We start from the raw sequence: 24,608 nt of genomic DNA, 5'->3' as shown, positions 1-24,608 counted from the left end.
GTGAATGTGATGTTAAAAACTTAACTTGAAGAAAAAAGAAGAGAGACTTTTTCTAAACTGGCACAGAGCCCACGGCCTCATTAGGACTCGCGCTCCACTCACACAGCAATACGCTAATGGTATCGCTTTAATCTTCAGCATCACAGCACTAGTTTCTGGCCTCACCCAAGATGATTGTGCTAAAATGGCAAGAAGGAGGGGAAAAAAAAAAAACTTCACGCCGATGCTGACCAGGTCTGGTATCATGAACTGGAACCTGGCTGTGAATGACAGTTTGAGGCACATGGACATCTCTGTTCAGAAATGCTACTTCAGAGACAGCCACGATCATAACGGCATCATAAGGCTCAAGTATCACCAAGGAAAATCCAATCAATAAATAAGCAATCAAGATCACATAATGAAAGAATACCATTACATACGCCATGGTTTGAAAAGGAATCACAATACGCTACGTATGCATAAAAGTACTGCAAGATAATACTCCTTTGATCCAACATGCCTTTAAAGCAGGAAACAAAGAGATGTTCTCATATATCTTACCAACTAGTTTAACATATAAATCACAAAAAAATATGATCCAGATGGGCTTCAATGAAGGAAACCAATTAACGTAGACAGCCTTACCATCTGACACATTAGTTGTAATAATAAAAACCAAACAACGTGGTCAAACAATAATGCTCTGTATTATATCTGACATTTCTAATTAGTTTCTGCATCCTCTTCAAGAAAAAAGACTACCAGCAAGCACTTTGTTTCCCAGAGGAAAAAAAACATCTAAACTTCATGCACACAGAGCACAGTCTATGGATGAAGCTGATCTATCTGTGTTCCCTTGGGACGTGCTTTGGAACTAATGAGTTTTGCATAGTCCACATCTGGTTGCACAATTAGACTCAGAAAATGTTTCCTTTCAGCTGCATCAACCACTGTAACTGCTGCAGACCTGCAATGCCAATACCTGTGTGCTCCTTAAAAGCTTCACCTACTTCCACGGGCTCAGAACAATCAGATTTGCGCTTTGCTTTCTGTAGGATAGGATTTTGTTTTTCCCTTTCTACAGCCTTCCTAGAAATGCCACTTCTCAAATGAAGTACATTTCTGGCACAGACCTCCCAGCATCAGGCAATTAGGGTTGCATCAGACAGTTGCAAGCTGAACTACAATTAGCATTACAAATTAAAAGCTCCCCATACACGTACTGTTACTGTTTGAGAGGTCTAATCCCAACTATAAGGACTGTTTTTGCATATATTGTCAAGAAAGACTCAGTTTCATCACCTTAGACCTACTGGACCCTTCAAAATCCACCCATGAAAATCCCTCTCAGCACATGACTAAAATTTGGAATTCTTACGCAGGAGGTAGAGAGCGTCACAACGGGGAAAGGCTTGGTTTGAACTGCTCTTCCTTTACAAAATAGTAAAGGAAAGGCTGTGGGAATTCTGCTAATGCCATCATACCCAGGAAGGCCAGAGAACAGAGGTTCATGGCATTGCAATAAATACAAATCACTTGGAAAATTACATTTTCAATATTAGGATTAACACTAAACGTATCTGATACAGCAATTTATTTTGCAGAGCATTCATCAACAAGTGACCTAAATTCTGAAAGGCAGTCTCCTTTTAATTTTTTTTTCAATTTTAAAGTAGAAAAAATTAGTATTCCAACCAATTGAAAAGAAAATGCAGCATATTTAAACCAAATGAAAATTATTTCTTAGGAATTTGCTTTTTTTCCAAAGTAAAACAGCTTCCATTCCTCAAGCCAGCATCAAATAGCCTTGGCATCATAAGAAAGGGTCTGTGAAGTGGAAATACTATTCCTGACATGAAGAAGGAGGCCCAGGCTCCTTTACCATCTCCACTCCCTGAAATTTCAAAAGAGGAGTTGACTGGCTCTCTAGACTTCCTGAGTGCTCCTTCTACCACCCAAAAATAGGGTTACAAATATTAGTATTGCCAACCAAGACAGACAGGGCAGCATGACAGTGTTCAGGCCTTTGCTTCATGTGTTCAGGGGTGGCCCCTTGTAAGAAATCACAGCTACATCAAGCCAGAAGCTGTTGGAAAAGCTTGTTAAAAACTAAGAAAATTAAAAATCTCTGCCTCACAGAACATCCAACGTACAGGTTCAGAATTGGGAGATGAAAAATAGCTTCTAATTCTCATGTGATGGGGCAGTTGGAGCAGGGAGGTGAAAATCGGAGGTTTTGGTCATGCACCAGAGTCCATCACAACCTCCCTTTGTGCTTTGGAAGCCCCTTCCCACCTCTTGAAAAATGACTTGGCCAAAGTCACATGCAACAAATTATGGCAAGCTGGGGGCTCAATCAAGTTCTTGCAAGACCCAGCTCACAACACAACCATTTCTGCCCACACTTGAGCCTTCTGGAAAGCACAGCTCCCCTCAACCTGCTCACGTCCACATGCCACGCTCTGAAAGTGCTTATCTGCTTACCGACAGGCAAAGGTAATCCCAGATAACATCGTTTTATCTCACCGTGCAAAACCTTGAATATAAAGTGAAAAGTATCAACAACCTCTATTGACACAGAAAACATTGCACTGATGACAGAGCGACCCAGGACTACTGGTCACAAGCCAAGATCCAACCACACCAGGCTGCACAGCAGCCCGTGGCGCCGGGACTCTCCCTGCCATCTAAAGGCACGTCCTTGTGGTGAGCTGCAGATGGTCGCCCAGCCCCGTGCTCTGAACACGGCTGCGTTCGCAGGGTGTTGTGCCCGAGCCGATACCTCACTCCCGCTGCGGCACAGCGCTCTGCTACGATAGCTGGGTGGCTGTCAGAGCAGGGCTGGCTCGGGTCCAGCTGGCTCCTGCACAGGCAGAGTAAACCCACAGCTGTTTGCACAAACCCACGTAGACATCCTGTTAGCACAAGGCAAGGGACCGCAGCTGAATACAGGTAGAGAGAGGGCCATATGTGTGCGAGGAAGCAATACTGAGGAAAGACAGCGGTCTCGGCACGACGGCTCCCAAACCGCTGCTATTTGTTTGTAAGTGTCATGGGAAAGAAAAAGATTTGGAGGACAACGAGGTCACTTTGCAGATATTTGTGAGGAGATCCTCCCACACATGAAAAGCTTATGGGAGAAACCAAAAAAGTGGCTGTTTGCAACTTAACCCATGGGATGTGAGAGCTGGCAACGCTAGCGAAGCAGAGCTCAGAGCTGACATTGCAAAAGCACAAAAGAGATGATAGATAGAGTGCTGCGAGGGCCGGAAGGGCCTTGAAAGTGAGATGTTCACTGAAGGAAACATTGCCCTATTTCACAGTCGTCTCAAACTACAGCAATACATTCTGATTTTATTTTTTTCGAGAACATAAATGCATGTCTTTCCACTCACCTCAACGGGGAACCTCTTGCCATTGATGCTGTGCTCAGAGCCAGCTGATCCGTTGCTTTGACCCCAGTGAAACTCTACTTTCTCTGCCTTGAATCTGCCCGGCAGCCCAGCACCACTGACAAAATAGTCGTCCTTCAGCAGGATAGCAACTGCACACACAGAACAAGGAGAAAGATGTTCTTAGCACAGTTTTTCTGAAGCATTTACAGTTTTTGCTCATTATGTGAGAATACTTCTAATGCAAGTAAAATGTCGGGTCATCATTTTCCTTTTTACAGGGATTGCTTTAAAAAAAAAAAAGTCTACAAGTAACACTGGCTAATTATGGAAGTAATTACGAAGTTCCATAGACTACAGAAAACCACAAAGTCCAGATTTCTCAAGGACTTTTTACCCTCCTCATTGGACTTTGATTAAAATTTAAATGGCAAACTCCATCAAAACCTGTTTAATGTGGTTCCAGGGACTAATGGTTGACCGCGTTCCTTGGCCTCGCAAGCCACTGAAGGTCTGTAGATCATGTTAGGGAAAGAATGGATCCTATGCTTGTTGGACTTCCTCTGTTTTGTTGGGAGGGGGACACGACACGGACCCCTGTGCCCTGTCCCACCTCTACTGCTGGTCATGGCACGTACTTTCCTTAACCTCCCTGATCCTCCTTTCTGTAAAATAAGGAGAGTGACAGTAACTTTTTGAGACCCACTGATGAGAGTCCTTCATCAGAACTTCGGTTTTATTACAATAACTCTGACATTATGTGATTCAATAAGGGTCAAAAGGATGTTCTTTGTATTTTCTTTTCATTTCCAAAAGCCTTTGTATTTTATTTAACAATAAAAGCTGCAGGTCCAACTAGAGGGTAAATTCATATGGTGGAAGCTGGTGTACATGTTACAGGGGAGGTCTATGGTCCAGCTAAGAACTGAATCAAGCTTTCCAAAAATTCCTGTCTGCTGCTCTCACTACAAGATCTCCTGCCTTTCTAGCATCTCCCATTTTTAATATGCACTATTCCTAAAAATTACTCCTTACAAAATACTTTCTTCTCATTCCTTACAAAACTGTTGCTTAAAAACAGAACTAAAATTAGAATTTTTTTCTTGTAAAAGCCATTGCAGACCACCGCTTGCTGTGCCCAGAATCCTGTGATTAAAGTTTTTGTGTTAGTTTTTTTGATTTTTTTTTTTTTTAAATGGGAATAGCATAACCCACAAGGATTTCTCTGTGTTCTCAAGCCAACTGTGTCATCACAACGGGAACATTAATATAAATCCAATTTTATTATGTAAGAGGGAGGATTTTATTCACTGCTGAAAAAAACAAAAAGGGCTAGTTGTGAAATAAAAGTGATTCCTCTGTCAGTGAATCACTGGCAGGCTTCGCTGCAGGCTAGGCTTTCTGCCCGCCCGTGAGTACAGACCGTTGGCTACAGCAGCCTCATCTCAGGTGCAATTGTGCAATTTAGAAATATCTCAACTTTAAATTGTTTATGTTCAAACCAGCTAAAAGTTAAATTGCATGAGACGTTCAGGTATTTCTGAATTGTGCCAGTGACATCACAGGGGTATTTTGTTCCATAATTTCTGGTTCTTTCAGCACTCCCTCTGTATCCGTGTGTGTGTGTAGGAAGTCGGCTGGTGCAGGACTAGAGGACTATGTCTAGAGGATACAGCATGGGTGCTACTGGTGGCCACTGTCTCCTTACACCAAATGCAAGAAACATAAGTGACTAAAAGCACCACTGCTCTCTTCCTCCCTTAAAAATTCTCAATGAGCTCAGCAGTATTTTAAATACTGAAAAATCTCACTCGATTGGTTATAAATTCCATAGATAAAATTGTAGGAGATGAGGAATGCAGATTCGTGTGCATCTGTTTAAAATCCTCAGTGGGCATTCAGTTGCATCTAATAAATATTTGATAGCTCCTAAATCATTTATGGCTCTGTCAGGGGTCATTTTACTTGTTTTAGATGAATAATTAAAAGGATAATTAGAAGGATGTACAATCTGAAATGTTCATCTAATTGTTCATTTTACAGTATTTCTTACACTGCTGAGCTGTACAACACATGTTCCCACCACCTTCCTATCTCAGCAGCATCCCCTTACTGCCAGTGATTTAGGGGCTTCCCTCCCCTCCATGTGATTTCTAGTATTCAGAACTTGAATAACCAAACATCACATTACTGGGCTTTGGGAGTCACTGCTTTTATTCAACGATTTCTGTAGAGTGCACAGCAAGGAATCACTCCCCAAAGCCCACTAATTTATAATACTATATAATTGAGATTACAAAACCAAAGGAGGTGGTGGCACAGTGACCAGGATCCCAATTGTGGGATGCCATTTGCAGAATCAGGGCTGAAGCTGTGTGCCTGTCACCTTCTCGAGAGCAAAAATAAACCTGGATACAAAGCAGCTCTTTCCCTGCCTTAGCAGAGCAGCTCTGATGGTCAGGACCAGCCAGAGTGATGCACATCACGTAGGAAAAGTACTTAATGAAAACACACCTCTGGCAGAAATTTTAGTAGGTTTCTCTAAATGGAAGGAGGTTTTAGAAGTTCTCAGTGACCTAAAAAGGGGTAAAGTGGCAACGTCTGTGTAATGCTGGCGAAGGTACTGCTCCCACGGGCACTCTTCCCATGGGGCAAGTCAGGCTTGAAGAAGCCTCGTCAGCCTCAGGCCCGGCTGACACCAGCTAACACTTAATTACAAGGTGGCACAAATGAAAACAACTAACGTAAATACAACTATGAAATGTGCTTATACTCTCCAAGTGATCCTTACCACTTGGGAACCAGCTACTACCATGATGAAATCGAACCCACATTAGTGCCTTTGCCAGTGTAATCATGCACAAAAGCATTTCTAGTCGAGACAGGGGCTTAATGAATCCATTTCCATTTTCTGAATGAAACGCTGTTTTCTGTACATTGTCTGCCCTTTACCTGATATGGTAGGAGAAGAAAACAAGAGCGAGCACAACAAATCTAAAGAGCAATAACCTCTTTACCTTTTAACATTTCAGAGCATAAAAATAGCTAACTGTTCTATCTGAAAAAAAATTGCTACTTCCAATAGCATTAACAATAATCCAAGCAACACACTTCCTGCCAGTTAATGAGCATCAAGGTTAAGGGCCTTTAGCTTTCCCTCGGACCCTTGCTCTCTTAACCAGTCATTAATTGCTGAGAAATGCCCACTACATCCGTCACCGTTGCTTAAACAGATATTTCGTTTACTTTCTCTATCAGTCTGCAATATGAAGGTCTCATGTGGCCATCTGCTCCAAGACTCTGCTGCCAAAATGTATCGCAATTTATGGCACAACCTGCCTCTACGTTCTACCCACAAGCCAAAACATCCTCCTTGGTTTGCTGCTCTACCAGTTACCACTTTAAAAATTAATCCCAGGCAAGTTTCTTCAAAAGGTCAGAAAACCAAGAAAAGAAATGGGACTTGATAAAATAAGGGAGGAGCTAAGAGCTCAGCACAAGAAATCAGGGATGACAGCAAGGCAAAAAGAGTCTTCACGTTACCAGTAAAAGGCCGTAAGTTACCAAGAAAAGTGACAGTTACTGTTGCTCTGTGAAGCAATAACTTGTCAGCAAAAATCCATACCCCAATGGGTGAGAAAATCAAATATAGCAGCAGTGCTAAAATCACCCAGCAGAGGAGACTGAAGACACGGCTTGCTTTGCCAGCTGCGGGGAGACTGGAAAATTCGCTGGCACATTTCGGTTCAACATGGTTTCCTATTATACGTGCAGCAATATGTTCCTATTACACACACAGTATAGTATTAGCATCTTTCTTAGAAGAATAGCACCACCGCTTTTTCATGGTATTTCTAATTACGCTTATTGCTGGTTACAACAAACACTCCTGTGTGACCAAAAGGGCAGGGTGCATAACATGAATAGATTAATTAAGCACCAAATTTCCATAGCATTCAGCCTTGCCTGAAACTCTTGTTGCTACAAAGGGCAACAAAGTCAGGATTTCAAAGCAAACAGGAGCATTTCTTAGTGAAGCTGGAAAAAACCCTCAGTAAGGCATCTAAAACCCAAGCTACTCTTGGTGGTGGTTTACTTTAACTGGATTTGCTTTGCAGTGAAAGAAAACAGGATCACAGCCTGTCACTCCATCTCATCCGAGGGGCCACAACCCTGAATTCCTGCTAAGATCCTGAATTGCTGGAACTGGATCTGAAGCACTTGCTGGAGTCCAGGTTGCAGCTCAGCTCCAAAGCCCCCTGGCCGCAGTGGGTCTATCTGAGGTCCCGCTGCAGGCACAGCGGTGTTCCAAACTCCCGGAGCAGGTCCATGCCCTGGGTTTTGCTGGCAGATCTCTGACTAGGGACACGTTATATAAAGCACTATAGAGATGCATGTCGACTGTTAATAAAGATAAAAATATATTTCCAATAAATAAAATTGAATTAATTAGTGGTTTAATCCAATTCCCTAAAAATATTTGACCTTGTCAAACGAAGAGGGTGGCCTTATAATTTCTGCTTTTTACATTTTTAGAATTAAAGAGTAATCAAATGCATGCAGCTTTGCATATAAATCAACCTTGACCTTTCGGTGAACTGTTTTGGTAAAAATAAGCAGTACTCTGACTGTTCTTTTCTCTAAAAGCCAGAACAGACAGAGCAGAAGAGGATTCAGTTCAGTGAAGAACACAGTGCTATAATCATATCAGAAGCACATAAGTCCCCACTACTCTGAGCAGTTATTGCTCTTTCTTCTCTAAAACCTTCCAATTTCTAAGACTTCCCCTTTCCTACAAAAGTCTGAGCCTTGCATCTCAGCTTTCCTTTGGATTAGATGTTACAGCCTCCCAAAGCTGATAATTCAAGGTTACACCTTGAAACACTTATACAGCTTTTCATTCTGAGGAACAACTGACTACCAAGAGAATGATTTTATACTGACAACCTAAAAAAAAAAAAAAACAAAACCCTTAAAAAACCCCCCTTAAAATCAATCTGCAGAACGAGCTTAGCACAGAATGCAGAGGCAGAGATAGGTGGCTGCTGCTGGAAAATTATATTTAAAAAAGGCAGCAAAACCCAAACAACAGAACAATGAAAAAGGAGGAGGGCGGAACATGGCTTGAATTTTTAATTGACTGCAGGCAGGCTATGGAGACAAACAGAAAAGAACATACCCGTTTTTCCTGTGTTTTTCATCCAAGTCTTGTTCGAAGATTCATTGTCAAAACCGTCAAGCTGCAGTTCTTGATATTCGTCTCCAACACGTGCCTGATGGTCTATGATGTCTATGGGAGATTGGTGAGACCCTCCGCACTTCTCACTGGAAGTAACCCAGTGCTCGGGACCATAGGTACCTGTTTAAAAAATACCAATGCCAATTAACATTCCCCTGGCTCAGTAGTTCTGGATAACTCTTAAGTAAGAGGATGAAGCACTTAAGCTCCCCAGGTAACTCCACCGCAGTTACACTTCCAGCGTTTGAAAGAGGTTAACACTTGTAAACTTAGGAGGAGATGGAAATCCACCAGCTTCGCGCAGTACTCCAGCTTTGCCTCTAGCAGTAATGAACAATGGCCTTTTTTTTTAATTACTATTCTGTAAAACTATCTACAATTCCCAAGTTTCCCTCATGTGTATGTTATGAATTAGCATGGTGTTACAGGAACTTTCCTAAAGCTTCAGCCTTAATATATTACTACATAGTTTACCTTTTCACATGAGACAAATAATGTAACAGTTACCGATTAACTCATGTTTGTGCAATACTCTGCTTAGATAATATGATCTTTATTAACGATCTCATTTCTTTTGGAGGTTTTGAAGCCAGAAAGGATGAAAAGAAAGAATTAAGCTAAATGTATATTAGTAAACTTATAACAACAAAGAAAACAACAAAGGAAAAAAATGAATGACTCTGGATGAAGTAAAGAGGACAATGACCTGTCAGGAAAATAGTGTAACTTTCTTTTGCCACTTCTCTTACATGACTTTTCTGTTTTCCTTATTAGCACAGTCTGTTCTCACCTGATGTAAACGACTCCCTCAAAACAATTCAAGTCAAATATTAGCAGTAAGTGAGAAGCTCCAAGGACTGATGGGCAGTGTCTTGCATGTGCATCTGTACCTGGGCACGTCAGAGCCATCCGTATTACATGACAGCTAACCAAAAGCAGACACAGAGCCAAACACTGTCACCTCTCCACCCCTCCACACCCCTCTACTCGCTTTTTTAGGTTTAAAAAAATTACAGGGAGGAGTTTAAGTTCTGGAAAGCAATATAAGCTTCTGTAATTTGTGAGTTCATCACTAGCTACCGTGCAAAGTCAGTAGGAGAAGAGCATGCTATAGCTGCAAAGAGAAATGACACCAGCAGCCTCTGTGCCCAGCACGTCAGGTGTACGGCAGGGTCCTCAGGGGCTCAGCATAACGCTTTAAAGTATTTTTCAGTAGTTTAAGATATCGGTGTTATCACAGCTGTCCACCCAACTCAGCAGGCACAGGAGGAAAAGTGCATCCTGCTCCTGTTCCAGAGCTTTCGCCAGCTCCAGAGCACTTTCTGGTATATTAATGAGTCCCCAACCCTCAAATTGTTTAACTAAATTTCGCAGCAGGACTGCACCGGCACTGCTGCTGGGAGAAGGAAAGCAGCAGTGTCTTACGGTGTGACAGTGGAGCTGCAAGAGGTAGGTAGCATTGCAAACCACCACTAAATCTGCCCGAGGTTGTCTGCCACAGCCCTAACTCACCCTGCCCACTCTGTGAGGTTCTCCAGCATGAGCGGTCAATAAAAATAATATGAAAAAATAAAAGTTTTCAGGCAAAGACCTTGTCATCCCCACCACATACCAGCTCTAGATGCAATACAACACCAGGGACCCTCAACAGCACATGCAGGAGGATCTCCAGTGAGTTTCAAGTTTTTCTTACAACCTCCCTCTCTAACTCTTAAACTGTATTAACAGAGACTAAGAGATTATCTTCCTACGAGTGCAAACAGTGGTTTAAGCTCCTGAAACAAGAGCACAGAGTCCTTGTAAAACACTTTTCACTCACAGTTCTTGAAGTGCTTTACAGCAGGGATCAGCACCATTATTCTCATGTAAAGACAGGGAAATTGATGGCCTGAGAAAGGAAGCAATTTGCCCAAGCTCATCTACCAAAACCAAGTTACAACCCAGAGTTGAACACTGCTCTCCCGAGACCCTTGATGTCATACCTGATCGCACCTCCAAACCACGGCGTCAGCATGTCTGTTCCATGGGCAGACAGCAGTAAATGATGCACCAATATGCATTTATTACCCCTGCATCTCAGAGGCGTATGTAAATGTAATTAGTGCCATCCAAATGCAGCAGTTCTGAAGGCCAGTTTCTTTGGCCCCTGGGTTTTAATCTGCCTAGTTGCAAAATACATTCTTCCAGTCTTCCCATGGGCTAATGGAGGACACCTAATCAATAGCGGGTGCTATACTCATTCGCACACAAACGCTGTATGGGAACCAAAACAACAACAAGGAAGTGTTTTACTTTCAACTACAATTACGCAAAATTGCAACATCCTTTAAAAATCATTTACGTCACCTGCCCAGGTTAAAAATCAGTTTCGTTTATCTCATGGTTCAACTTGTATTGTCAGCAAAAGCCACTTGCAGTTAATTTCCCAACATACCACAGCCAAGGAGAACAGAATTATTAAAAACCCTACACGGGGAAAACTAAATGTGTTCCACTCAAACACAGATATTTTTCCTGATTCAGAATGCTCTTAGTAATTGGTTTGCAGTGAATTAATTGGCAATTCAGATTTATTTTTCATATAGCCTTGCATTTACTCCATGAAATTTGGGAATTTGTTTTAAAATGTTTAGTACTACACATAATCATCAAACCTGCCAGCTCTCGTTTTTTTGTTTTGTTATAAACATGGGGTGAGCTTTTCAAAAGCACTCTGCTCACAGAGGCTATCGCAGTGGTTTCAGCTGTGCATTCAAAAGGAGCTGTGCACTCGAATTTTTCTTTTTTCAGTATTTTGGTGACCTTTCAGTCAATGGGGAGTTTTTTTTTTTTTGAGTAGGCAGATTTATTTTAAGAGGGACTGTAGGGTTCCTTCCATGCATCTTGTCACAAAGACTTGATTTTTTTTTTTTAAAGTATAGCCAGCTCTCAACCAATTTGCAGTGAAAACTGTCTTGTCAAAATGAATAAAGTAAGCCATAAGGGTAAACAAACAAACCACCATGTTGAATTAAAACCTCAAGTGACTTAGATATCTGGACTGACTCTCACTGAAAAGTAATTTTTCACAGACCTTTAAAGGCTTGTATAGCTTTTTATCATTTAAAAAAACATTAAGTCTGCTTTTTGAAAATTATTTTAAATTGTTTGGATTAATTTAATAGCAATACATCTCTTTCTATAAATACAGTAGCTTCACTTGGTTCTAAATATATAATTTACAAAAAAAAAAGTCTAGCCATATCTGCTCTCTTCATGTGATAGTATTAGTTTTCATGCATAAAATGGTTCCGTATTGGTGCTGAATTATTAAAGAAAAATCTAACGCAATGAAATTCAGCAATTCAAAATCCCAGTTTAGTGCTGGTGCTGTGACTCCAAGTCCTGACATCCCAAATTACAGTCACAAGGGCTAAGCTCTGATTTAGAGGTTCAAGACCTGCTAGTTAAAATCAGCACAGGATTTTATAAACGGCTAGGTTTTCCATTAATTTCTTTCATAAGTTTTTGATATGCAAATTATTACATGCAATATGACCTACACCACTATGGCAGCAATTCTAGACAGAAATAGAGGCCGTGACCCCAACATCTCCATTCCCAGCAGCGCAGGATTGGGGCCATCCCAGCTTTAACAATTAGCGTGAAAAGGCAAAGAGGAGCTAGGGGGGTGAGAAGAAAATTTGTATTTTTGAGTTTGAGACCAAAATAAATAAACTATATCCTCTACTCTACAAAAAATAAGCTCAACAATCTATAAAATGTAACCAAGAATAGTGCAGTGGGATTCATTTATTCACTGGTAGCCATCAGAAGGTTTAAGCCTAACTGCCTGCTTTTTTCCATAGACATTCAAGTGCAGTTTTAATTGAAACTGATCTTCCACTACAGATTTCAAATTAATTCTTCTTCCAAGTGTCTCATGCTCCAGACATCCTTGCCTTGCAAAAAACCCTATATCATTAGAGGAGGAAATAGAACACTTTTTCTAAGCTTGCAGGTATTGATTACCTATTCCTTCCATCAAAGCACAATTGCCATTCTGCACTGTATAAATCTCTTCAGCGTTAGACACTTTATAAAGTACTGAGAATTATATCATTAATCATTTGCAGTTGCACCTGTCTTGCTTTATTGAATTCTTTGTTTTTTAGAACTTTAAATAAATGCTTTTAAATAAAAACATGACACTAAATAAAGACTCTGTTTCCCTTAAACCCAGGAAAAAAAAATCCCTTCCTTCCATGTATGACATTTACCCATCTGAAACAGAGTAACTTACAGCTATTTGTATTTCATTTTTCCAACAGTAAGCTTTGTGGCTTTAATCAAATAAAATTTAGAATGAATTTGAATTGCCCTTTTAGGGCTGGCAAATAATTTGTTTTCCAAAAACCCAAACAAGTTAAGAGCCTTCACCTGTGTGAATAAATAATACACATTTCCACTGACATGGTGGGGCAACCTAAGCCTCAGGCAGCCCCATCCCTTCCCTTCCCCAAGGAAAGCACCGAGGAAGGGCAATTTGGCCACAGTGGTCCCAAGGGCTGCAGAGAGGAGGCCACCCTCTCCCAGATGCCACAGGCTGTTTTCTCGCCCGGTCCCACCACGCAGAGCTGCCCAGACCCTTGCTCTGTCCCCCGGCTCGGGCTGGTGCACAGGACAGAGCACCTCTGCACCACAGCCCCAGTAACTCCAGCTCCACCAAAACCCTGCCCCGCGTCCACCTGCAGCTCAGGGAGCTGCAGAGCCCATTGATCTCCCGTGGCCAGCAACCCCGCGAGCTCAGTTTGGACTGCAGCCAGGTCTCTGGGGACTTGACCTTATCCGTGCTGAAATCAGGGGCAAAAGAGCCGCTGGCTTCCCAGGCGAGAAAGCAGAGCTGGGGTCAGGAAGCTCAGCAACACCGTGGCTTCTTCCACATGACTTTTCAAACACCACGTAACACCAGAGATGTCATCACCCATCCTCGTCTGAAATTAATTGATGCTTCATAGATGGGTTCTGTGTTCTTTTCTCATGCAAAATCTTGCTGTCAACGACTGCAGTATCTTTGATAGTTTTTTAATACACAGGCTGCTCTTTAAATAGAATCCAAGATTACTTTTTCCTTTTTACTGTACAACCTAAACAATGAGCAAGCAGTCTTCATTAATGAAAAACTGTTAAAAAAAATGTATTCTGACAAAATCTAATTAAAGCTTGTATAAAAACTTCTACTTTAAAAAAAAAATCAAATATATTTATTTTTCTTCCACAATCTTTTGTTTAAAACATCTCTTATGAAAACCACTGACATTTCCTCGATTTTAAATCATTTTCCAATGGATCAACTACTCTGATACAGCCTGGTGTGTAACACATATGCCTTTACACAACATCCAGTTATAGTTTAACAGATGTTAGTAATTTATGAACAATGTGATTCTGACAATTTATTTACAAGTTGGGAAAGAGGTAGGAATACCAAAATTTAATTTTTTTAATTTCACTTGTTTTTAACATTTTCACAGAAATCTGACTTTAAACCCCAGGTCTGGCATGCAAAAAACTATTTTAGGGTTTTTAATTTTGGAGGATTTTTATTATTTGTTCTTATTGCCGAGTTTGTTTTTTTTAAACAAAATTACCTCAGACAAATCTAAGTGTATTTGCTGCCTCTTAACTTGTTATCTTTGAATGAAAATGGTAGTAATGATTGCAAAGCAACCAAAACCTCTCACTTCTGCAATTAAAGTAAATTAGTTTGGTCACTTCACGGGGACATCCTATCCCATCATCTTAATAGGGGAGATCATTTGTCCATGATTATGTGCAAGGCAGATATTCACAGAGCCGTAAGAAAAAGGGCACTGCAGAAAGGCTTATATCCCTCACCCCTTTCTAGCCGTACTTAGTCCTCACTGCTCCACGTGCCGATGGCTCTTGCTGCTCAGTTTTGTAACACCACCAGAAGCTATCCTCACATGAAGACATGGTCTACACTAGAGGCAGCATGCCCAGGTTTCATGTAAAGTACCAAAGGCTCTTTTCTTGCTGGGTTGGAAGGATATGAGTCCAGACCATCCAAAACAGGGCAAAAGCAGTGTGCTAAGCAATGGCTTGGTATCTTCTAGGATGGCAGTGGTATTTGGTCGGGTATGTTAGTGATGGCAACCAAGCAGGTTGCCTCTAGCACCTACCACAGGCTGCCTTCCCACTTAAAGCACAAGAAACAAAATCAGAAAGGATTCAAGTGCTTAAAAGCCAAATCTCACTTGAAAGACAATGGGGACAGCCTCTGACACAGAATTTCCAACAGTGTCTCACTATTTCAAGTATGCGACAGTATCGTGCCATTTAGCAAAAGTGGGTATAAAAGGGAAAGTTCCAGGCTTCTCTTACGGCAAAATCCAACCAGTTATTAAGAACAGATGGAATGAAATAGCATTTTCTCTTCACACAAAAACCTCACAGACTTTGCTTGCACAGCTCTGGCTAGATAGCTTAACTTAAAGGACCACAGCAGGTAAAAACCTCTGCAAGTTTTACAGGCTCTGGATAAATAGGGACACTTTACTTCACATGGACTGGCAGCTTTGACCTGCCCAACCATCTCAGTATTTAGCTGAACAACACTAAAGATGTGAATCTCTGCCTCTGAGCCCCTGTCATACTTGAACTGCTCCATCACGAGCCAAATCTCAAGAAACACTGAAAAGAAATGTCACCGCCAGTAAACAAAACCGGTTCCTTTTTTCACACTGAGAAAGAGCAAGGAAGTGGTGCCCTTGCTCAGCTGCAAAGCAATGAGCTTCAATAGCAGGCTGAATTTTCAAACAGGAAAAAATAGTTTACAACAATCAAATATCAGTGAAATTCACTACGGAACTGAAGGCATTGTAAGATCCTTAAAAAATCTCAGTTGAGCTTCCTTCTGCTATCTGTGACAAAAAAATTGAAACTGTTACTTGATGCCATAAACCAAGACCTCACCATCACTTTTTGCCATTCAAAAGCAACTGTAAGTCCAGGAAGGCAGTGGAGAAGGTGCTTATGCCACGTGAGTTATGACAGGAGGCAAGACACATACTGCAGATCCAGACTGGTTGAAAAATCAGCCTCCCTTCACCCTCTCTTCTCATCTCCAGTTCTCTCTTAGGAAGAAGAAATAACATGAACCCCATAGGATGAAGCCTAAAGACTTCATTTAGATATAAGGCAGAAAAGAATTATTTGAATGACGTCTCTCTTGCTGAGTGATTTACCATGAGGCTGCAGGTGTAAAGGTATAAAAATCCCTGAAAGCCTTGACGAAAATCAGCGGCATCCTTCAGGGGCCTTCCCATTGCAGACAAAGCAATCACGTTGTTGAATCATTATATTAAGGTCGAAAGTTGCTGAAATTATACTGTCTTGGCTCTAAAATGATGGCATACCAAAATCAAAGAGATGGAGAAGGAGAGCCTGTAGTTAAGAGTTCACAGTGCTGTTTTGAACAAAGATTTCAGGATTTCCTACCCTGAGGGAAAAGGGCTTTTCATTTTATTATTCTCTGTCATCACTCTGTTTAACATGAAACACTCATGCTTGCAGAAAATTCCAATTACTGCTTGAAAAATGAGACCGAATACCAAGAGCAAGATCCTGAAGAGCTTGCTGAGAACCCAACAGGTCTAAGCATCATCCAGCCTGCAAGCTCAGTACAGAAACGAGTGTGCAAGACATGGGAGAGTTGTAAACAGCCAAGGACGGGGTTTTGGAGAACTGAAAGAAGCTGAAAGAAATCTTCCCTAAGAACAATCTCTGATAAGGGATATCTTAACCGGCAGTTGTTGGAACAAACACAAATACAGGAAGACAGAACAAAAAGGGTTTGGATTTAGATAACCTTTGAGCAACTGGTAGCAGGAACATCAGAAGCACCGGCGACTCCTTCCTGCACCAATGCCACCACACCTACACAAATGCCCAGCCATGGGGCTGTAAAAGCAAAGCTGATCTTCAAACCCCATTTTGTCGGTGATACTGTCTCACTGCCAGAATGTGGCACATGCAAAGAAAGGCTTTAAACCACACTCCTAAATATAAACTATGCTATAATGTCTGCAGCTTTTACACCTGAAGACAGAATGAGGTGCGTGTTCTCCTTAAATTTTCATATCCACAGATGCTACAATTATTGCTGGATTTCTTAATTAAACCTTCTAACCTTCAATTATCTTTGGCAAAATTTTTATTGTATATTTTTTCAAAACCTTTGTATTCCATAGTATATATGTGAACATCTGTATTACACAGTCACAGTGGTTTTTTAATATATATCCCCCACACACACATCTACATACTTTCTACATCCTAAATTTGTTCCTCAAAAAAGTATGAGGCTGCCATGAATCTTGTATGAAGCTCCCACTGTACCTATCAACCTGCCAGCGACACAAATGTATGATAAATATCCAACATCAGGAAACACCAGGACCTTAAGACAAATGTTGCAGGAAGCTCAGAATAAAGTGGAGTAAGTGTAATTACTAAAACAAGCTTTTTCCATAAACATTTCAAGTTTTAGCATTTGTGAGCTGAATAATTTACCACCATACAAAAGTGAAAATGGTACTAAGTTTACCTGTGCTGGCAAAATAGTTTGGGGGTTTTTAAGGGGTGTCTCACACAATAAACTCGATAGACACAACTAATGAGCTGTTGAATTTTGTAACGCTAATATTTCAAAAATATTTATGTTGAGCACAGAGCACAACAATATCAATGAAATTATTATGCAGAACTCACTGAGTGGGAGGATAAATTGTGGTATAGAAGGTGCCTGCTGGTGGCAAGTGACTAAGACAATATACATCTACATCCTCTGTTTTTTATAATTTTCTGCATTTTTAATAAATGTATCTGACATCTCACACCATTCATTTCATAACTGTCTGAGGCCTTTTTAAAACTGCTCACCCCTGAGCTGCACATAATAAACGAGGTGATAACTTACATTATAAGGAGAAAACAGGAGATTAATTTATATGAAGACATTGTAAATTAACTTTCTTCTGTTCCTTACTAGTTGAGTAAAGCTCCACAAAGGCTAAGGACAGACACAAAAATAGATTTTTTCCTAAATATAATTTAAAGAAGTATAAATTCTAATGGAAATTACTGAATGAAGATGTATTATGAATCAATGCAGTAGCTCAACGACAGCCCTTTGCGTTGCTGGGAGGAAGACATACATTTCAGTAATGGTGCCTCGGAGAGGCCACGAGTGCCTCAGACAGGTCATGTCCGGGACAACTTTCTCTGCAGAAGGGTCTCTCTCTCACTATCCTTTTTTTTCTTTACAGGGTAACAGCTGTAAAATGAAGGACCTTGACAGCAGAAATATGTATCTTGCTGTAGTGCTCAAATATAGCAGAAGGAAGAGGGGCTTCTATGTACAGAGCAGTGAACAGCTCCTGCCTCAAAAAGCTCACAACCGACCAACGTCCGACAGAGCTGCGAGCGGCCCAACATGAAGCACCTCAAATCTGAAAACGCGCAGCCCTCCTGGGCTAACCTCCCCTATTCCGTAACAACCTTGCTTCATGCTCTCCTCTCCAAAGCCTTCTCCCTGAGCTGGATAACCCGCTAGCACACCAGAAAGGCAACCAACCTTCCCATAGGCCGGAAGAGAAAAGAAATGTCAGTTCTTCCAAAGAGCAAAGATGAAAGAAGAAACAAGTCTGGTGTTTCATGGAATTAAACAGATGAAGGAGCACAAGCACGTATAATGCTGATGTAAACCATGGTCCCACCTGGGCTACTCTAAGGAGAAAGCACAGCGTGAAAAAAAACTCTGAGAAAATAAAACAGAGGAAACAAGAGGAAGAAACTGGGCAGGAAACCCAAGAGTTCTTAGATGCAGATGGAGGCCGGGGAGGCTTCAATAAGACTTTGTTGAAAGAAGAGGAAGGAAGAGGATCTGAATTTGTCTTGGTGCTAATTACAGCATCCCTTGCCAACACCCAGAGCAGGCAGAAGTGAGGGGGCTGAGCAGACAGCTTGCCGCTCTGCACCTGTGACCTTGCCACCAGATTGCGGATGATGCCCCCCCTAGGACCCAGCCCAAGCTGAAACTGGGCAGCAGCCTGGGAGCGGCTGCTGAGCTGAAACCGTGGCAGAGACCTCAGGCTGCAGAAGGAGTGAGGCAAGAGGAAAATCTGCCAGAACAGGCCTGGTGGGCTAAGGAACCCTTTTAAGGGCGCGTTTTGTCTTTAAATCAGAGATCTTGGCTTGTTTGAGGGCTTGACTGAGACCCTGCTGAAGCATCAAAGCTCCTGCACTGCTGAACCTGCCCAGCGGCTCAGAGATGAGCGCTGAACGACAGTGACAGTAATAAGCTGCGACATCTAAGTCAGGAAATCTCAAATTCCCATCTTGCTTCTCTGTCTCCTTCCCACCACCACAAGCAACACGCTCCATTTCACTCCCTTCCTTTATAAAGGGAGAAGTTCACCTGTCTCATCAGAGCATCTGCAAGGACTGCTCAAAACTTGAGGAGAGCTGCGCAGATAAAACGCACAGTAACTGTGTGAGGTTCAACTGCCCCAACTATGGACCTCAGGGCCAGGCTGCCCGCAAACGCATTTAGGAAAAACACAGCTCTAATTATTTCTCAAAGCACCACAGACTTGAGTCCTACTGCTTCTCACATGTACCCTTAATAGCCTTGATCTCACCAAAGAAACTGCTAACATAAATGATGCCTCCCTGTAACTTAATTACCTCCAATTTAGGTGGGTACCGGAACAGAAAGTACCTTTTCTTGATTCCCATCTGTTCCTCGTAACTAACCAAAGGAGCCTTCCCCAGAGCTCTGTCTCTCAAAGCCAGCATGAGAAAAAAACAGAGTAGAAAGAGGAAGGAAAGGAAAAAATTGTATATTTTTATTGAATTTTTGCAGGATGCAGGTTAATAAAACACCCACAGAGAGCACAGAGCAATATAGAAAGGGAATAAAGGGAGGGAGGGCTGATATCAATAAAGCCTATCCAGAGGCACTGGTGGAGTGAAAGTACTCATGATTTCAAACAAAACCTGCTACAAAAATGATTTTCACTTGTTGCCTTGGCTCAGGTTTAACAGTGTCCTGAGCGAAGGGTGGCTTAAAAAATAAAACCAGGAAGATGAAATTATCTGTTGCTGAAACACGTCACCTCCAGCTTTCCAGTACCCTTTGTCAATCCTAACCTGACCAAGAGACGGCCACCATACTAGGACCTTATTGTTTAGCTATATCATAGACAACACTGCAGTCCCCAAAATCACTCATTAAACTCTGACCAACCTTGGCTTTGCTATGATATTTCCTTTTTAGATGAAAATCAACTTTTGCCCAACTGAGTTCTCAATGGCATCCCTTTAAAACAGCCTTTCTAATCCAGCTGTCCCTTTCACTAACATGCACCAGTAAAATAGCTCCCGGGAGAGTTCCTGGGAGATTGCCAACTTTTGCTTAATGACACATCGTGAACCCTGGCCTCAACTTCCATTAACATTCAGTCTATGTTTCTAGCATTAATTTAAGAGCATCAGGAGTAGGAATAAATAGGAAGACAATAAGCATCCAGCCTGAGGTACTCCAGCAGATAGCACTGCTTCTGTAGCTGAGACACAGAACGCTTACAACAGTTTTTCTCATTTTTGTTCCGTATCTGCCATTTCCAGTACGTTACACTAAATGGCTTAAACTATTCAAAACTGGCTTTAGTCTTCCAATTAGGAAAGTCCATATTTTTTTTTTTTAAAAAAAAAGCACAAAAAACCCCCCCACGCAAACCAAAAACCAACAAAACAAAGTCATGAAAAGGACCTGATGTTCCTAAGGTGGATCTTATCCCATTGCACCTCTCCTGCCCAGATGAGTTTTAGGTAGAAGTCTCCCAGCGCTGGAGGAGAGCACCAGCAGCAGCCCCTCTCCTGCCCCGCTCGCCCCTGGCCCCGCAGCCGTGCCCGGCCAGGACAGGCTGAGCCTCTTTCCTCCTGCCGGCGCTGCCCTGCGGCGGGTAACCTGCACGCGAACGGCTGAGCAGCTGCTGCGGGGAGAAACCAGCTGCTGCAGAGAGCCAGCAGCAAAGCGACTGCTGTGATGGATGGAGTCAGGGCGAGCGTCGCAGGAGATTCACTCCCACAGTACCAGTGGTGAACAGTCAAACACTGAGTTAAAAAAAAAAGCTGGGATAAATGTGTTTTCCTCCAGCATTGCACAAACATTTTGTTTAGGGACTGTCACTTCAGGGACGATCACCCCGCAGCACAGCTTGCAGGCTTCGGGCCACAACTTGTCACTGGGATGAATTTTCCCAAGGGCAAGGGAAGAGCATCACCTGTCCCATCACCTCCCTGCCTGCAGCTCACACAGCTGCCCCGCTCCCTCCGCTGGGAACGTCTTCCCGTACTGCTACCGAGGATGCTCGGGAGCAAGGCAGGCGCGTTCGCACAGCGCTGCCCGTCCCTCTCAGCCTGACGTGAGGAAGGCAGCAGCCAGCTTTGAACATGCTTCCCTGTGCTGTTTAGTCACAGCAGCATTTGGGCAGCCCACGGTGACATATACCATAAAATGGAATCTGGAGTGTATCACTTAACTGTGAAATCTGTAAGATATTGGATTTATATGGTGTCTGCAGAGCACATTAGAAGATCATCATCATCATGTCTTTTCAAGACAGCCATAATTATTCAGGCTGTTATTCTATCTCACCGGTGCTTTTGAAAAACTATTTTATATTAGCAAACCCTCACTAAAAACAATGTTTTGGTTGAAGGACTAATCTTCATATCAGTACACAGCCATACCTGGTCTTATCTACATTACCAATTCCCTGCTGATTGAGTGGATTCATTAACAACACAATCTCTGGCGACTGAAATGAAGTCTCATTCTTCGTATCACTGGTGCCTTGCTGTTTGCTTTTCCTTCACAGTGTGCACACAAGTAATTAACTTACTATGCTCCGCTAGCTCCTGACACATTACTTGGCATAGAAAAATTCACCAGCAGGTAGTTAAGCATGCAAAATATTTTCAGTCAAATGAACTTCATAACAAAGCGCTACGTAGGAGAAATGCATCTCTTTCTGATACAATGCTAACACGTACCGTACCACCCGTACCACTAGGAGCTTCTCGAGTGGGAAGGAAAAAATGCATCATTTTTATCACTTCTGCTCAATATATAGGAAGTTTCTTTGAGGAGAAAAAGTGGCAAGCAGTGAAGACAATCACTGAAGGGATGAGCATGTAGATCAACCTGAGTGGCCCTTGTGAAAGTCTGACATAACAAGGACAGACACAAGATCCATACGGTATAGAAGAAAAAAGGGGAAAAAAACCCAAAGAGGAGATTCACTTCACTACAGCATTACTGCGATTACTGGTGTCTGGAAGTAAGGAAGAACAGTGCATTTCAGCTTTTATATCAAATAAAGGTAATTTGCTATTTTAAACACGGAGTGCTTTTAAGCCTAGAGTTCAGTGACAGTGAAAACTCCCTAAAGAAAAACATGCAATTTATTATACACCCCACCTAAAAAAGACTCCACCCAGGAGCATGACTTGAAATACACAAGTCATCTCAGTAATATCAAGAGGTAAAACTGCAGTAAAGTTACTCCTGTACTTATCTATCCATAGGATGAAAGGTTATGGTACAAATAGATGGCGAATTACTCAGTGCAGAAGCACCGCAGGGATACAGGGATGACCCTGGTGCAGAGAGGCAAGAGGAAACACGAAAGGTGGTCTTTGCCTGAAGTGACAGGACTGGCGCTGACTTTGGAGACACCAGGACTTACCCTTGGGAATACAAAAACACTAGAGCCTTTATGAAGTGCTCCTCTGATCCGAACATGCTTTAAACTATGACTTTAATTACCTTAGTAATTTGCTCAGTACCGGAAAGCAGGAAGCATGTGATCTTCATGTCACACTGGTGCAGTCTGGCTTGTGTCGTACAAAACAATGTCACTCCTTCTACGCTGTCTCAGTCCTTCCTTTAAACCAAAAGTAGCTGAAACTCCAAAATGTACATAAAAATACTTGAAAAAAGCAGGAACTTGGCTAGGATAAAGACCCATTCACAGTATTATTAATCCCAACTTTGACCTTCCATGACAAATTCTTGCTCAGAAGTTCTATAACTGCATTGTCATAAAACAGTGAAAATTGTGATCTTTAAGTTTCCTTCTACACAAGGAAAAATTCTTCTGAAGTCCTGGAAAACAAAACTTTTCTTTTTCTCAGTTTCGTCCAGAAGATATTTGTTCCTTTCCCCTTCACGTGCCGCAAGGCATGTACCTTTGCCAAACTCAGACTGTTGTTTCCACTCATTTGGTCACAGAAGTTAGTTCCTCATGTTCCATCACAGCAATTTTTGCTTGTGACAAAAGAAATAGATCTGCGGAGGACAGAATTCACTGTGATTTGTGTATATCATTTTCCTCTATTCTTGCACTGCTTTCAACTCGGCTCATTTAAATATAGCTCCTGTCAAACCCATCATTTTCAGTTCACCTGTTACGCAGAACCACACACGCCACCTCCAACAGAGCAGTCTTCGCCTTGTCTGCACAGTTTATACCCATTCTCTAGCTCTACTCCAGGCCTGAAATCCTTATTCATTTACAAACTAGATATTCCTTAAACAATAATTTCCATTTGCTTGACAGACGTATTAATGCATGGAACAGAAATCAGGTTTTGTTATCTCTAATTTTCATCAAAAATGAATGACCTCAATCGCCACTGGCGTCCTTGCTAGATACTCAGATCTGTATACAGTTCACTACATCAAGGAAAACTTTGTTATATCTCCAAAAGGCTGCTGAAACCTGCTGTGTTCCAACGGATGGAATCTCAGGTTTTGTTTGGTTTTCCACGCTTACGGTATCAGTAAAAAGTAACACATTTTCATGCCAAAAGAAACAGTTGGATAACACATACTGACAGGATGAGCATGAGTCATCACAGTTCATAAAGTTACCTGTCTACAGACCCTTAAAAACAGTTTTCACCTCGTTCAGAAAGGTATTCAGTGTTGAAGAAATCAAGACTTGAGAAGTCACTGTTTGGGTTTTTTTGTTTTGTTTTTTTAAAGATTGTTTCAGTGTTTAATTGCTCTCCAAGCTTCCATCTGCAACTTACTTGTAATGCCAGCTCATCAGGTTTCCAGCCCAGTCTTTCTTTGCCTTCTAGTCGTAGATTGCAAGAGGTCTTCAGCAGACAGCATTTTGGCTTTACAGCGATGCATGCTTCTCAAGGGACTTATCCATCCACTTGCAGAGTCTTGACGAGTAAATGCAGTCGCGGTTGGACAACTTTCCTCCTGGGAGAAGGTCATACACTGCCCAGAACTATCATCCAGTGAGGAAGTCAGCCAGGCTGGAAATTCAGTGAAAACACTGAATAGATCTAAGCAGAGCCTTCCATTACCTTAGTTAGAGGATATTCCTTGGATCAAAGATGAGTAAAGGAATCCTGTCCCTACTGAATCACAGATACCCTCCAAAAGCCTAGATTACTTCTTTTGGCTCTTATGGAACTTGCCAATGGACTTGTAGCAGCCAAAAGGCTATGGAGGGGGAAAACAGACAAACAGATCCAGACTAAGTATTCACAAAAGTTCTTTTTTTTCCTTTAGGTCAACCCTTAATAGTTTCACCTACAAAAATCCGGATGCCAATTAAGCTTGCTATGGGGGTGAGATCACCTTCTACTATGCTAAGCAATGCTGTCTCACTGCACTGTTGCACTTGTCTTTATTCCTGCTTAGCTTATACTGAAGCAAAGAGCTTTTTGAGGAGCAGACTGACTTTCATTTCTTGTTTTGTTCAGAGTAAAATATAAAATAGATTTCAATCCATTACTGGAATTTCTTGCCAGTACAAACCTACAGGAATGAGTTAGAGTATTCTGAGTACTATAAGGTAATCACAGAAACAGTATTTGGGAACACAGACCAAAATAAGTAATTA

At 41.8% G+C, this 24,608-nt stretch overlaps 1 protein-coding gene across 1 annotated transcript in view; it reads right to left on the bottom strand.

Moving 5' to 3' along the window:
• The window catches only part of PTPRG (protein tyrosine phosphatase receptor type G), a 408,111-nt gene that overhangs the window by 179,539 nt on the left and 203,964 nt on the right, over positions 1 to 24,608 (bottom strand). Inside the window, exons 3-4 of the mRNA XM_068408918.1 lie at positions 8,554 to 8,733; positions 3,378 to 3,526 (exon numbers count right to left, since the gene is read on the bottom strand). Coding sequence (XP_068265019.1) covers positions 3,378 to 3,526; positions 8,554 to 8,733 — 329 coding nt within the window. The remainder of the gene's footprint in view (positions 1 to 3,377; positions 3,527 to 8,553; positions 8,734 to 24,608) is intronic.

The sequence above is a fragment of the Nyctibius grandis genome, chromosome 10 (genome assembly GCF_013368605.1).
Source record: "Nyctibius grandis isolate bNycGra1 chromosome 10, bNycGra1.pri, whole genome shotgun sequence".
Taxonomy (NCBI): Eukaryota; Metazoa; Chordata; class Aves; order Nyctibiiformes; family Nyctibiidae; genus Nyctibius; species Nyctibius grandis.
Note: the sequence above shows the minus strand (reverse complement) of the source record. Positions and strands in the feature narration are given on the sequence as shown.